The sequence below is a fragment of the Gobio gobio genome, assembly GCF_949357685.1.
Source record: "Gobio gobio genome assembly, chromosome: 5".
Classification (NCBI taxonomy): domain Eukaryota; kingdom Metazoa; phylum Chordata; class Actinopteri; order Cypriniformes; family Gobionidae; genus Gobio; species Gobio gobio.
The window spans coordinates 62,927,505-62,939,595 of record NC_137101.1 but is presented as its reverse complement, the minus strand read 5'-3'; the positions used below and the strand labels follow the sequence as shown (position 1 = coordinate 62,939,595).

Below are 12,091 nucleotides of genomic sequence, written 5' to 3'. Positions count from 1 at the left end.
CCGCATGTATTCTCTCTTAACTTAAATTAACATTGAACAATAACAATAATGTCTATTTATGAATACAATAGCCTACTGTATCATATTTATTTGCAATGAATTGCATATATGAGCCATAAATGTGTGTTTTCATATGTGATTTTTGTTGAGTATCATATTACACACAAACTCACACACATGTATACACCAATCAGGCATAACATTATAACCACCTTCCTAATATTGTGTTGGTCCCCCTTTTGCTGACCCGTCGAGGCATGGACTCCACTCGACCCCTGAAGGTGTGCTGTGGTATCTGGCACCACGATGTTAGCAGCAGATCCTTTAAGTCCTGTAAATTGCGAGGCGGGGCCTCCATGGATCGGACTTGTTTGTTCAGCACATCCCACTGATGCTCGATTGGATTGAGATCTGGGGCCGGTTGCATAAACCATTAAGACTAGTCTTAAAAGTTAGACATACATTTTTTTCTTTAAGACCGTTCATAACTTTTTAAAATCAGTTACATAAAAACATAGACTGGCCTAATTTGATACGAAAAGTAAGACTGAATGCCACTTGCCTAACTGCTAGTGGCTCATACTAGATCTTAAGACACTGTCTTAACATAATGGCTTAGTTTATGCAACTGGCCCCTGGAGAATTTGGAGGCCAAGTCAACGCCTCAAACTTGTTGTTGTGCTCCTCAAAGCATTCCTGAAGCATTTGTGCTTTGTGGCGGCGCATTATCTGCTGAAAGAACCACAGCCACCAGGGAATATCGTTTCCATCCAATGTTCTGCTGGGATACCTTGGGTCCTGCCATCGGTACAACAACAAGTTTGAGGTGTTGACTTGGCCTCCAAATTCCCCAGATCTCAACGTGTCAGGGCTGTTTTGGCAGCAAAAGGGGACCAACACAATATTAAGCATAATGTTATGTAGGGCTGTACGATTAATCGAAAAATAACCGAAACCGACATTCAGAACCTCTAACCGATGTATTTTTCCCATGTGGGTTATTTCGGTTTTCACATGACTCTGCCCCGTCAGTCACATCAAGTGCAGTTTGCAGGCACACAGAGAGAAGCAGGAGCGATGAAGGAGCAGTTGTCTGTGTTTATAGATGCCCAGAATCACTATAGTAACTTCATGTTTTACGCAGTTTATATACAGGTCCGTTAATTGCTGTTCTTATAGCCTATACGCGCTGACACACACACACACACACACACAGAGACGGTGCGTGCAAGCCCCGAAGCCAGATCGCTTTCACTTTCATGCTCATAAAGTTTGTCAAGTACATGCGTTTAAAGGCTTTCCAGTTTCAACATTTAAAGCGATTGTGCACTATTCAAAAACAACAATACGTATCCGTTCAGTGCTCAGCTTTTTTTCTGTGTGACACAGAGAGCCGAGCCGTGTCGCGTCTCTGACAACACGCGCGCGCCCTGAAGGCAGATCTCTTTCACCTAAGTCCTCACAAAGCTTGTCATTTGTATGTGGTTTAAGCCCTGCCAGTTTGAACATTAAAGCGAGTTTCGACCATCAGATGTGTATTATGTTGAACTAATGCCTGATATATTGTGACAAACGAACAGTCATACAGAAGCTCGCACATCATGTGAAGATCGCGCGCAGAGAGCAGCGCAGAAACGCAGTGTCAATTCTGTCCTGTGACTAAAGTCACTAAAGAAGCTTAGAAACTCAACCGTTATAGGCATACATTTGAATACCTTTGCAGTAGGGCTGTTTCGAATGCCATTTTTTGAGCTTCGAAGCTTAGGTGGCGATCAATGTTGAATATTCGAAGCTTCGGTGGGTGGGGCTAAATATATAATAATAGTGTCGGTTTGCATTTGTATCATCTTTCACGACTTCACGTTTCACTCTTCGGCATCGTAAATGTGTTGCGGAAGACCCAGTGGAGTGCAGTGTTGCATTTGGTGCAATATGATCAGGTGGCACACATTCTTTAAATATTAATAAACATTTAATAATCTTTTAAATAGAACAGTTTCCGGTACGCATTACACGGGCAGGTTTATGCTCCGAAAACGGACATTGCACAAGTGATACAAAACACAAAGTCTGTTGAGAGCAAGAACTTTAATAAGGTATTAATAACGAACATTTCTTTAAAACAAATGAATCCCAAAACAGAAATTAAATTAGTAACACACAGTGATTTCAACGAACTGTAATAAATAAAGAACACGGTAGCATGCTTATAAACAGTTGAATAAGAATAAATGAATTGTTTTTAAAATGACACAAAATGTAATATCTATTACAATTAGTTTTATTCTATATAAGGGATTTATTTTGTCTTATTCTGACTTTTTGTTAATTTAAATCTTTAAAATGCGCGATGCTTTTATTGAAAGCATGTTGCGGTGTTTTTTTAATTTATTATTATTAGCCTGCAGTTCGTTGAACTACATTAATTTATTATTCGTAAATGTAATAATTACTGACACCGTAACGGGTTGGCTATTTAAATTTAAAGTAATTGTAATAAATTTTATTCACTCCCTTATATAGAATAAACTGTAATAGGTTAAATAGAACAAGGTAATGTTAGCCTAGCTAGACAGCTCACATCTCAATGACAAAAATATTTAGGCTCTTTCAAACACTTAGCCCATATAAATCGCAACCCAGTGGTTGGAAACTATTGTGAAACTACCTATACTCGTTTCATGTTGTGTGCGAGGAAGATGAGTTTGTCCACATTTTCTGGTAAAAGGGAACTTCGGGTCTTGTTGACGATGTAGCCAGCTTTTGAGAAAATGCGCTCTGATGGAGTTGAAGTGGCCGGAACGCCAAGAAGGTGTTTGGCTGCAAATGCCAGTTTAGGGTAGCGGTCACTGTTTTGCTTCCACCATGCCAGTGGGCCCGACTGTAATTTAGTAGCATCTCTCAAATACTGCTCCATCTCTGTCTTTGCGCTGTCTCCGCGTTCGTCTTCCTCTTCGTCATCAGCCTGCATCAGCATTGAAATCTCCTGCTGTTTTTTTTTGGCGGGTGGTGGTGGCGCATCCGTCTCCTCTTCTCCGTGGCTTGCTGAGAGCTCTTCTCCCTTGCGAACGATCTGTTGCTGATGCAGATGTTCAGCTAGTCTGACAACCTAAACAAATAGCATTTTCTTAGTCTAATTAATGCCTAGCGCACACAATAATCTTAGTGGCATAATCACAATACATTTTAATTATTTACTATTATATAATAAAAATATAAGTCTAACCTCAATGTATACCAGGTCCTTCTTCTCATCCTCAAGGAATTTAAGGTGCTTAAATCTCACGTCTAGTGCTGAAGAAAGGAGATAGATGCTGGTGGGTTCCAAATTTAACAGTTCCCATCTGCTGTCGATCTCCTTGACAAGGGTATTCTTCATTTCTCTGATGGCAGGGCTGTCATCCTCTTCTGGTGACAGGTGGCGTTTCTTCAGGTTAAAGAGCATTGGCACTGTTGCCGACAACGACAAGTTTGCCTCCTGTGATAGTAGTTCTGTGAGTGTGAGCAGGGGCCCAAGTAATTCTGATGTCTCTTGTGCCAGTTTCCACTGGTCTCCTGTCAAGTCAAGGGTGCGATTTCCTTTCTTAGTGATGCTGGGATCTGACAAAACAGCTGTCACTGGCCATCGCTGCTCCACCAGTCGGTTAAGCATTTCATACGTAGAGTTCCAACGAGTAGCAACATCTTGAATGAGTTTCTCTTTCAAAGCAGCTGTAGCCTTGGCACTTTTTTTGAAGTGCCCTACGAGATTCCTGGCAGCTGAAACTGTGCGACGGATTCGGTCCAGTTTCAGAGATTCATTTATGCATAGTTGCAGCGTGTGTCCTGAGCAGCAGACCCCTTGAAAGGTTCCCCATTTCTCCGGTTCTTTATTCAGCGTCTCGGTGCACAGCTTCATATTGCTGGCATTGTCGTGAACAACGGCTATTCGCTTGTAATTTGGAATTGCGAATGCATCTGCCGCGTCTCCAAGCTGTTGTGCAATGTTGGCTCCTGTATGGCTTGACTCAAATGCTTTGGTTTCCAAAACGAAGGCAGACAGTTCCCACTCCTGAGTTATAAAGTGACAGGTGACAGCCATATACGCCTCCATACTCACGGAAGTCCAGATGTCTGTTGTGAAACTTAAGGCCGTAGCTTTTTCAACGTGAGCATAAATTTGGCCTCGCAGATCGCTGTATTTAAGAGACAGGGTGTTTGAAATACTGGAACGGGTTGGGACAGTGTAGTCTGGCTCCATTATCTTCATTAATTTTCTGAAGCCTTCGCCTTCAACTACATTAACGGGCCTCATATCCATAGCGACAAACTCCACTATGGCATCTGTTATCTCTCTCTTTCTTTTCTCTGTTAACGGTTTTCGGAATTGCAGGATCTGCTGTGAAGTTTTGGGTTTTGTTGAGCATGTTGATGGCTGCGATACCTGTGGATGTACCTATAAACAAATTATTATTAGCCTGTGCTGCTGTATGTTTTTAAATAGTGTCGTATTTGCAATTAGCCTATTTATCATAGCAAATTAAGCGCATAAAAGCAGGTTTTTTTTTTTTTTTTTGCCGCGTGCTACTTACAGAACTCAGGTGATTTTTCAAACTTGTGGTGCTGTTGTGGTAAGCCAGTTTCAAATCGCATATTTGACACACTGCCTTTGTCTTGTCATCCTCACTTAATTTAAAGTGCTCCCAAACAGCTGAGGTCTTGGGCATTTTGTACCTATTCAGTATGAGATTAAATAAATCACTACGTTCGCCAACGGGTGGTTCAAGCATGAGTGAGAATGAGTCCGCGACGGAAGTCACGTGTTGAAAAAAAAAAAAAAGAATATTCGAATCTCAAAACTGAAAATCGAATGCCACCTCACCGAACGAATATTCGAATATTCGATTATTCTAGTACAGCCCTACACACCACAGCTTCATAATGAATAAAGACGGTATGACTAATTCACACACACACAATCACTCTCTCATTAATGCATTCAAATAAATGTAATGTAGGCCTACTGTGCTAATGTATTTGTATCTAATGTACAACAAGCAGAAATCTGCCCCATAGTCAATAACTGCTAAAAGTGAACCGTTTCCTTCAAGTATTTTAAAATCACAAAGAAATGCACTTTTTCATTAGAAAAAAAAAATCCACCTTTTAATAGTAGAAAATATTTACAGTACAAACCTTATCAGTGAACTTACTCAAAAACCTTATGAGGGCAAAAAAAAGCAAAATAATCGTTCATTAATCGTAATCGAGGTCAAATGTTCAATTAATCGAGGTTTTTATTTTTGGTCAAATCGTTACAGCCCTAATGTTATGCCTGATTGGTGTATATAAACAGGTGCTGGTCATATAATTATAATATCATCAAAAAGTTTATTTATTTCACTAATTCCATTCAAAAAGTGAAACTCATTCATTACACACAGACTGAATATATTTCAAACGTTTATTTCTTTAAATTTTGATGATTATGACTGACAACTAAGGAAAATCCCGAATTCAGTTTCTCAGAAAATTAGAATATTACTTAAGACCAATACAAAGAAAGGATTTTTAGAAATCTTGGCCAACTGAAAAGTATGAACATGAAAAGTATGAGCATGTCCAGCACTCAATACTCAGTTGGGGCTCCTTTTGCCTGAATTACTGCAGCAATGCGGCGTGGCATGAAGAGATCAGTCTGTGGCACTGCTCAGGTGTTATGAGAGCCCAGGTTGCTCTGATAGCGGCTGTAGCGTCTGGAGTGTCTCTCTCATGGGATCAGAGTGGTGAGTCGTTTGGAGAAACATCGGAGATGCTTTTCTCCAAGCAGCTCTGCATATAAATTAAATCCCTGCTCCAATGGCTCCAAGAAGTCTGAGTCAAATTGCACCACCGACTGGTTAATGACCAGCTAGAGTGTGACCAGAAGATATGAGAATGGCCCTGTGAGGGCTTCAATGAGATGCTAATCAGCCCAGGCCCCTAACCCACCTTTCAGTTGAGAATTGCCGGGGAATGACCTTAACACACACATACAAGCATTCCTCTTTATTTAGTCTTTAATTAAACTATCCCAGAAATTACATATATGATGATTTCTTAAGTATATGCATGCTCCCTATATTTCTCATGTTTGTGTGATGTAAGAGCCATCTTAAACGCTCAAAATGGCTCTGTATAGAAGATGCACTACTTTTATGTCTTTAAACCAAGGCATGTTTGATGTCTAAAGGTTCCTCTTTCTTTGTCTTAGTCAATGGTGCAAAGTATATGATTATGAGATGTACCGCTAGTATGTTTAGTCCTTTTGGAGTGAAACTTTACTAGTTCTGGCTTCCAGCAAGAACATTCCATTGAGTAATAAAGTCCAAACAAAGAAACTCTCTCCCGCCTGAAATTCACACCAACGATTGGTCGTCTCAGGGAAGATGGGCGTAGGTTAATGGACTTTAAAGGACAGAAACACAAGCACATCTTGGCTCAGTCAACTTGCAAGGACTCAGACGAGACAAATTTCCTTTTCCTCCCATCACATCAGCGCGGGCGAGCCTTTAAATCTCCCGCGGACCAACGAAGCTCCGGAAGAACCAAACGGAGAGAGCGCTTCAGCGCACGAACACTCTGAGAAATGCCAACGCACGCATCTTGCTTTACACAACACAAAGAAACCATGCAAGTATCAATTCTATCGAAATTTAGATGCGTTTTAAGATTGTACCCCTGTTTAAGGTGATATGGTTCTTGCTGGCTCTAGTGGTTATGTTCGGGAAGGTGTCGGATCGGACACAATCATACCCTTCTTCCTTTCCCTTATCCTCATCCTCTTTCTTTACTTTCCATTATTCTGTATATACATGTATCCTTTACTTAGTCATATGTAATCGTAGTATCAATTATTATTAAAACCATGGTATCCACATTTTGATTGTCATTGTTGTTGCTCACAAAACACGAGTCCCTTTAATGTCAGATCTAAGCTACGAGCTCTTATAAGCATCATTGAATGCTTTAATTAATACCATAACTCGGAAAGTTTGTCCTTTGTGGCCAGAGGGATAAACATCCCGAAAATTGGGTAGGAAGAATAGACCTTTTGAGTGGATAAAGGATTACTGCTCATTCGTTAAACGGAATGGAGAGGAAGTTTGAATCAACTCCCTAGAGGTTATTCTGTGATTATTTAATATAGATATATCTGTAGTTAATTGCAATAAATTGTTGTTAACCATATATATATTATATATTGCATAAACACCTAGGTTAGGTGTCCCCCTTTTTGGGTGTTTTTGGAGATTTATGATTAGATTATAACCCGTTATGATTGATCATAAATCCCTAAATGTTAATACCCATAATTCCCTATTGAGCTAAATTTAATTTAATAATATGTAACCCTAAGACGCTACACGGCCTTCAGCTCTTCTGCATTGTTGGGTCTGGCATATCGCATCTTCCTCTTCACAATACCCCATAGATGTTCTATGGGGTTAAGGTCAGGCGAGTTTGCTGGCCAATTAAGAACAGGGATACCATGGTCCTTAAACCAGGTACTGGTTACTTTGGCACTGTGTGCAGGTGCCAAGTCCTGTTGGAAAATGAAATCTGCATCTCCATAAAGCTGGTCAGCAGCAGGAAGCATGAAGTGCTCTAAAACTTCCTGGTATACGGCTGCGTTGACCTTGAACCTCAGAACACAGTGGACCAACACCAGCAGATGACATGGCACCCCAAACCATCCCTGACTGTGGAAACTTTACACTGGACCTCAAGCAGCGTGGATTGTGTGCCTCTCCGCTCTTCCTTCAGACTCTGGGACCCTGATTTCCAAAGGAAATGCAACATTTACTTTCATAAGAGAACATAACTTTGGACCACTCAGCAGCAGTCCAGTCCTTTTTGTCTTTAGCCCAGACGAGACCCTTCTGACGCTGTCTGTTGGTCAAGAGTGCGACAGCTGAAAACCATGTCTTGCATACGTCTGTGCGTAGTGGTTCTTGAAGCACTGACTCCAGCTGCAGTCCACTCTTTGTTAATCTCCCCCACATTTTTGAATGGGTTTTGCTTCACAATTCTCTCCAGGGTGCGGTTATCCCTATTGCTTGTACACTTTTTTCTACCACATATTTTCCTTCCCTTCGCCTCTCTATTAATGTGCTTGGACACAGAGCTCTGTGAACAGCCAGTCTAATTAGAGTTAATTAGCTGATTAGAGTGTGGCACCAGGTGTCTTCAATATTTAACCTTTTCACAATATTCTAATTTTCTGAGATACTTAATTTGGGATTTTCCTTAGTTGTCAGTTATAATCATCAAAATTAAAAGAAATAAACATTTGAAATATATCAGTCTGTGTGTAATGAATTAATATAATATACAAGTTTCACTTTTTGAATGGAATTAGTGAAATAAATCAACTTTTTGATGATATTCTAATTATATGACCAGCACCTGCATATACATACACACCATTTTCCATCACATAATTATTAATCTATCCAAGAGAATGTTGTGGTCTATGTTGTTGAAAGATCTAATTAACTTTAATAACTTCAGTAAGGAAAGTTTCCGTAATACGGTGGGGCTTAAATCCTGACTGAAATACTTCTAATATTGTATTCAGGGATGGCAAATTTGGGATTGGTCAATATTAAGCCAATTATTCTGGTTCAAGTGATAAGGTGTTTGCTAACTTTCATTGACATCTCTTTCAGTAGCTTAGTGTGTAGATCTTGGTTTTGATTTCTGTTGCTTTGTACCATTAAACTGGGGTTAAACTGTATTTGTTTTTGTTAAATTTAGACCTGATGGTGCTGAAAGAGGAGAGTCAACAACTGAATGAGATTGAAGAGGAAAATCAAAGTGAGAAACCTCATGATGTTATGACTGGAGAGAAGCTTTTCACATGCCGTCAGTGCGGAAAGTGTTTCAGTCAAGAACATAATCTTGCAGTCCACATGAGAGTTCACACTGGAGAGAAGCCTTACACCTGCCAACAGTGTGGAAAGAGTTTCTCTCAAAAAGGAAACCTTAAAATACACATGAGAATTCACCCTGGAGAGAAGCCTTTCACCTGCCCACAGTGTGGAAAGAGCTTCGGTCATAGCAGTAGCCTCAGCGTTCACATGAGACTTCACACCAGAGAGAAGCCTTACACTTGTACTCAGTGTGGAAAGAGTTTTACACACAAAAACACTCTTGATTGCCACATGAGAGTTCACACTGGAGAGAAGCCTTACACCTGCCAACAGTGTGGAAAGAGTTTCACTCAAAAAGGAAACCTTAAAATACACATGAGAATTCACCCTGGAGAGAAGCCTTTCACCTGCCCAGAGTGTGGAAATAGCTTTGGTCATAGCAGTAGCCTCAGTGTTCATATGAGACTTCACACCAGAGAGAAGCCTTACACTTGTACTCAGTGTGGAAAGAGTTTTACACACAAAAACACTCTTGATTGCCACGTGAGAACTCACACTGGAGAGAATCCTTACACATGCCAACAGTGTGGAAAGAGTTTCACTCAAAAAGGAAACCTTAAAATACACATGAGAATTCACAGCGGAGAGAAGCCTTTCACCTGCCAACAGTGTGGAAAGAGCTTTACAGCAGAACTAAACCTTAGGTGTCACATGAACAGTCACACTGGAGAGAAGCTGTTCACATGTGGTCAGTGTGGAAAGAGCTTCAGTCATAACAGTAGCCTCAGCATTCACATGAGACTTCACACTGGAGAAAAGCCATATGCCTGCAAACTGTGTGGGAAGAGCTTCAGACAAAAAGGAAATCTTAAGACTCACATGAGACTTCACTCTGGAGAAAAGCCATACAACTGCAAACTGTGTGGAAAGAGCTTCAGACAAGAAGGAAATCTTAAGAATCACATGAGACTTCACACTGGAGAGAAGGCCATTCATATAACTAACAAGAAATCCACATGAGGATTCCTTCAAGGGTTTTATATGTGTGGAAAGAGTTTGTATAGCTGTGTATCTGTGTTAAACTAAGGCAACTTTCACACCGCAGCTGAATATGGGCCAAATTCAGACTGTCCACCTTAATGAACACTTCGTAAGAACTCTGTATCCAGACCTCTCATTATGGCTTCAAATATTGAGCGGTTGTGGTAGACACCCACTAATTTCAAACTGTATGGAGGTGGTGTTTCCTTTCATATAGTGATACCTCAGAATCTAAATATTAGTTAACTCTCTGAAGTCAGCACAGTTTCGGGGCCCTTTAGAAGTTTTGACATGCTCTGACATTTGTGCTTTTTCCAGTTGCTTATAAACACTTTAATGACAAAAGTGTCATTACACTGTATTCAGCACAAACTGGGCTACCATAATATGTGAGCAACATGTCTCCAGAGCTTGCATTATTTTCCTGTATACCACCGGGAAGCCTCTTTGAAACAATCTGCATTGTAAAAAGCGCTATATAAATAAAGTTGACTTGGCATGTATGTACATGTTCGTATTTTTGAGAGAATAATGTTTATGCGTGGTTTTTGAAAAAACAAAAAATGTAAGACACCAAATTAAGGCCACAAAACACACAATAGATACAGTGAGGAAAATAAGTATTTGAACACCTGCGATTTTGCAAGTTCTCTCACTTAGAAATCATGGAGGGGTCTGAAATTGTCATCGTAGGTGCATGTCCACTGTGAGAGACATAATCAAAAAAAAAATCCAGAAATTACAATGTATGATTTTTTAACTATTTATTAGTATGATACAGCTGCAAATAAGTATTTGAACACCTGAGAAAATCAATGTTAATATTTGGTACAGTAGCCTTTGTTTGCAATTCCAGAGGTCAAACGTTTTCTGTAGTTTTTCACCAGGTTTGCACTGCAGGAGGGATTTTGGCCCACTCCTCCACACAGATCTTCTCTAGATCAGTCAGGTTTCTGGCCTGTCGCTGAGAAACACGGAGTTTGAGCTCCTCCAAAGATTCTCTATTGGGTTTAGGACTGGAGACTGGCTAGGCCACGCCAGAACCTTGATATGCTTCTTACAGAGCCACTCCTTGGTTATCCTGGCTGTGTGCTTCGGGTCATTGTCATGTTGGAAGACCCAGCCTCGACCCATCTTCAATGCTCTAACTGAGGGATTAATGAAGTTCCCCAAAATCTCTCAATACATGGCCCGGTCATACTCTCCTTAATACAGTGCAGTCGCCCTGTCCCATGTGCAGAAAAACACCCCCAAAGCATGATGCTAGCACCCCCATGCTTCACAGTAGGGATGGTGTTCTTGGGATGGTACTCATCATTTTTCTTCCTCCAAACACGTTTAGTGGAATTATTCAATTCAATTCAATTCAATTCAAATTTATTTGTATAGCGCTTTTCACAATACACATTGTTTCAAAGCAGCTTCACAGAAAGTACATTTCATAAATGTACATTGAAAAATGTTAGAAAGAGAATGTTAAAGAAAAATGTTAGGATAAGTTAATCAATCATGTATTATTTTAGGCCATAACAACGCTGGCGTTGAGTCGTCTCTTCACAGGCGTCGAGTCGTCTCATCACAGGGGCATCTGAAGTCTCCATGAGAGGCTGGATACAAACTGGAGCTGACGAACTAGTTACCTCGGGACTGGTGTCCCGAGATAACAACAGAAAAGCAGATGGGAAATAATTAGCATAGCTGCTGTTCAGAATATTAATGCTTTTGATCCGATTTAACTGTAGTATAAAACGTATTTATAATGTGAATGCTTGGCTAAAGAGATGCGTCTTTAATCTAGTTTTAAACTGGGACAGCGAGTCTGAACCTCGAACAATATCCGGAAGACTATTCCAGAGTTTAGGAGCTAAATGTGAAAATGCCCTCCCTCCTTTAGTGGACTTAGATATCCTAGGAATGACCAGAAGCCTCGAGTTTAGTGATCTTAAAGAGCGCGATGGATTGTAGGGCGATAAAAGATCAGTTAAATACACTGGAGCTAAACCATTTAGGGCTTTATAGGTCAGTAGCAATACTTTGTAATTGATACGGAACTTAATAGGTAACCAGTGTAGAGATGATAAGATTGGTGTTATGTGATCATATTTTCTTGACCTAGTAAGAACTCTAGCAGCTGCGTTTTGGACTAACTGTAGCTT

At 40.3% G+C, this 12,091-nt stretch overlaps 1 protein-coding gene across 2 annotated transcripts in view; it reads left to right on the top strand.

The window, feature by feature from the left end:
- The window catches only part of LOC307126928 (uncharacterized protein), a 597,805-nt gene extending 586,095 nt beyond the window's left edge, over positions 1–11,710 (top strand). The window contains exon 3 of one of the 2 annotated variants that reach the window (XM_079817806.1): positions 8,779–11,710. In XM_079817806.1, coding sequence (XP_079673932.1) covers positions 8,779–9,914 — 1,136 coding nt within the window. In that variant the 3' untranslated portion in view covers positions 9,915–11,710. The remainder of the gene's footprint in view (positions 1–8,778) is intronic. The other variant, XM_079817807.1, reaches the window with a different exon arrangement.
- Positions 11,711–12,091: the final 381 nt, after the last annotated feature.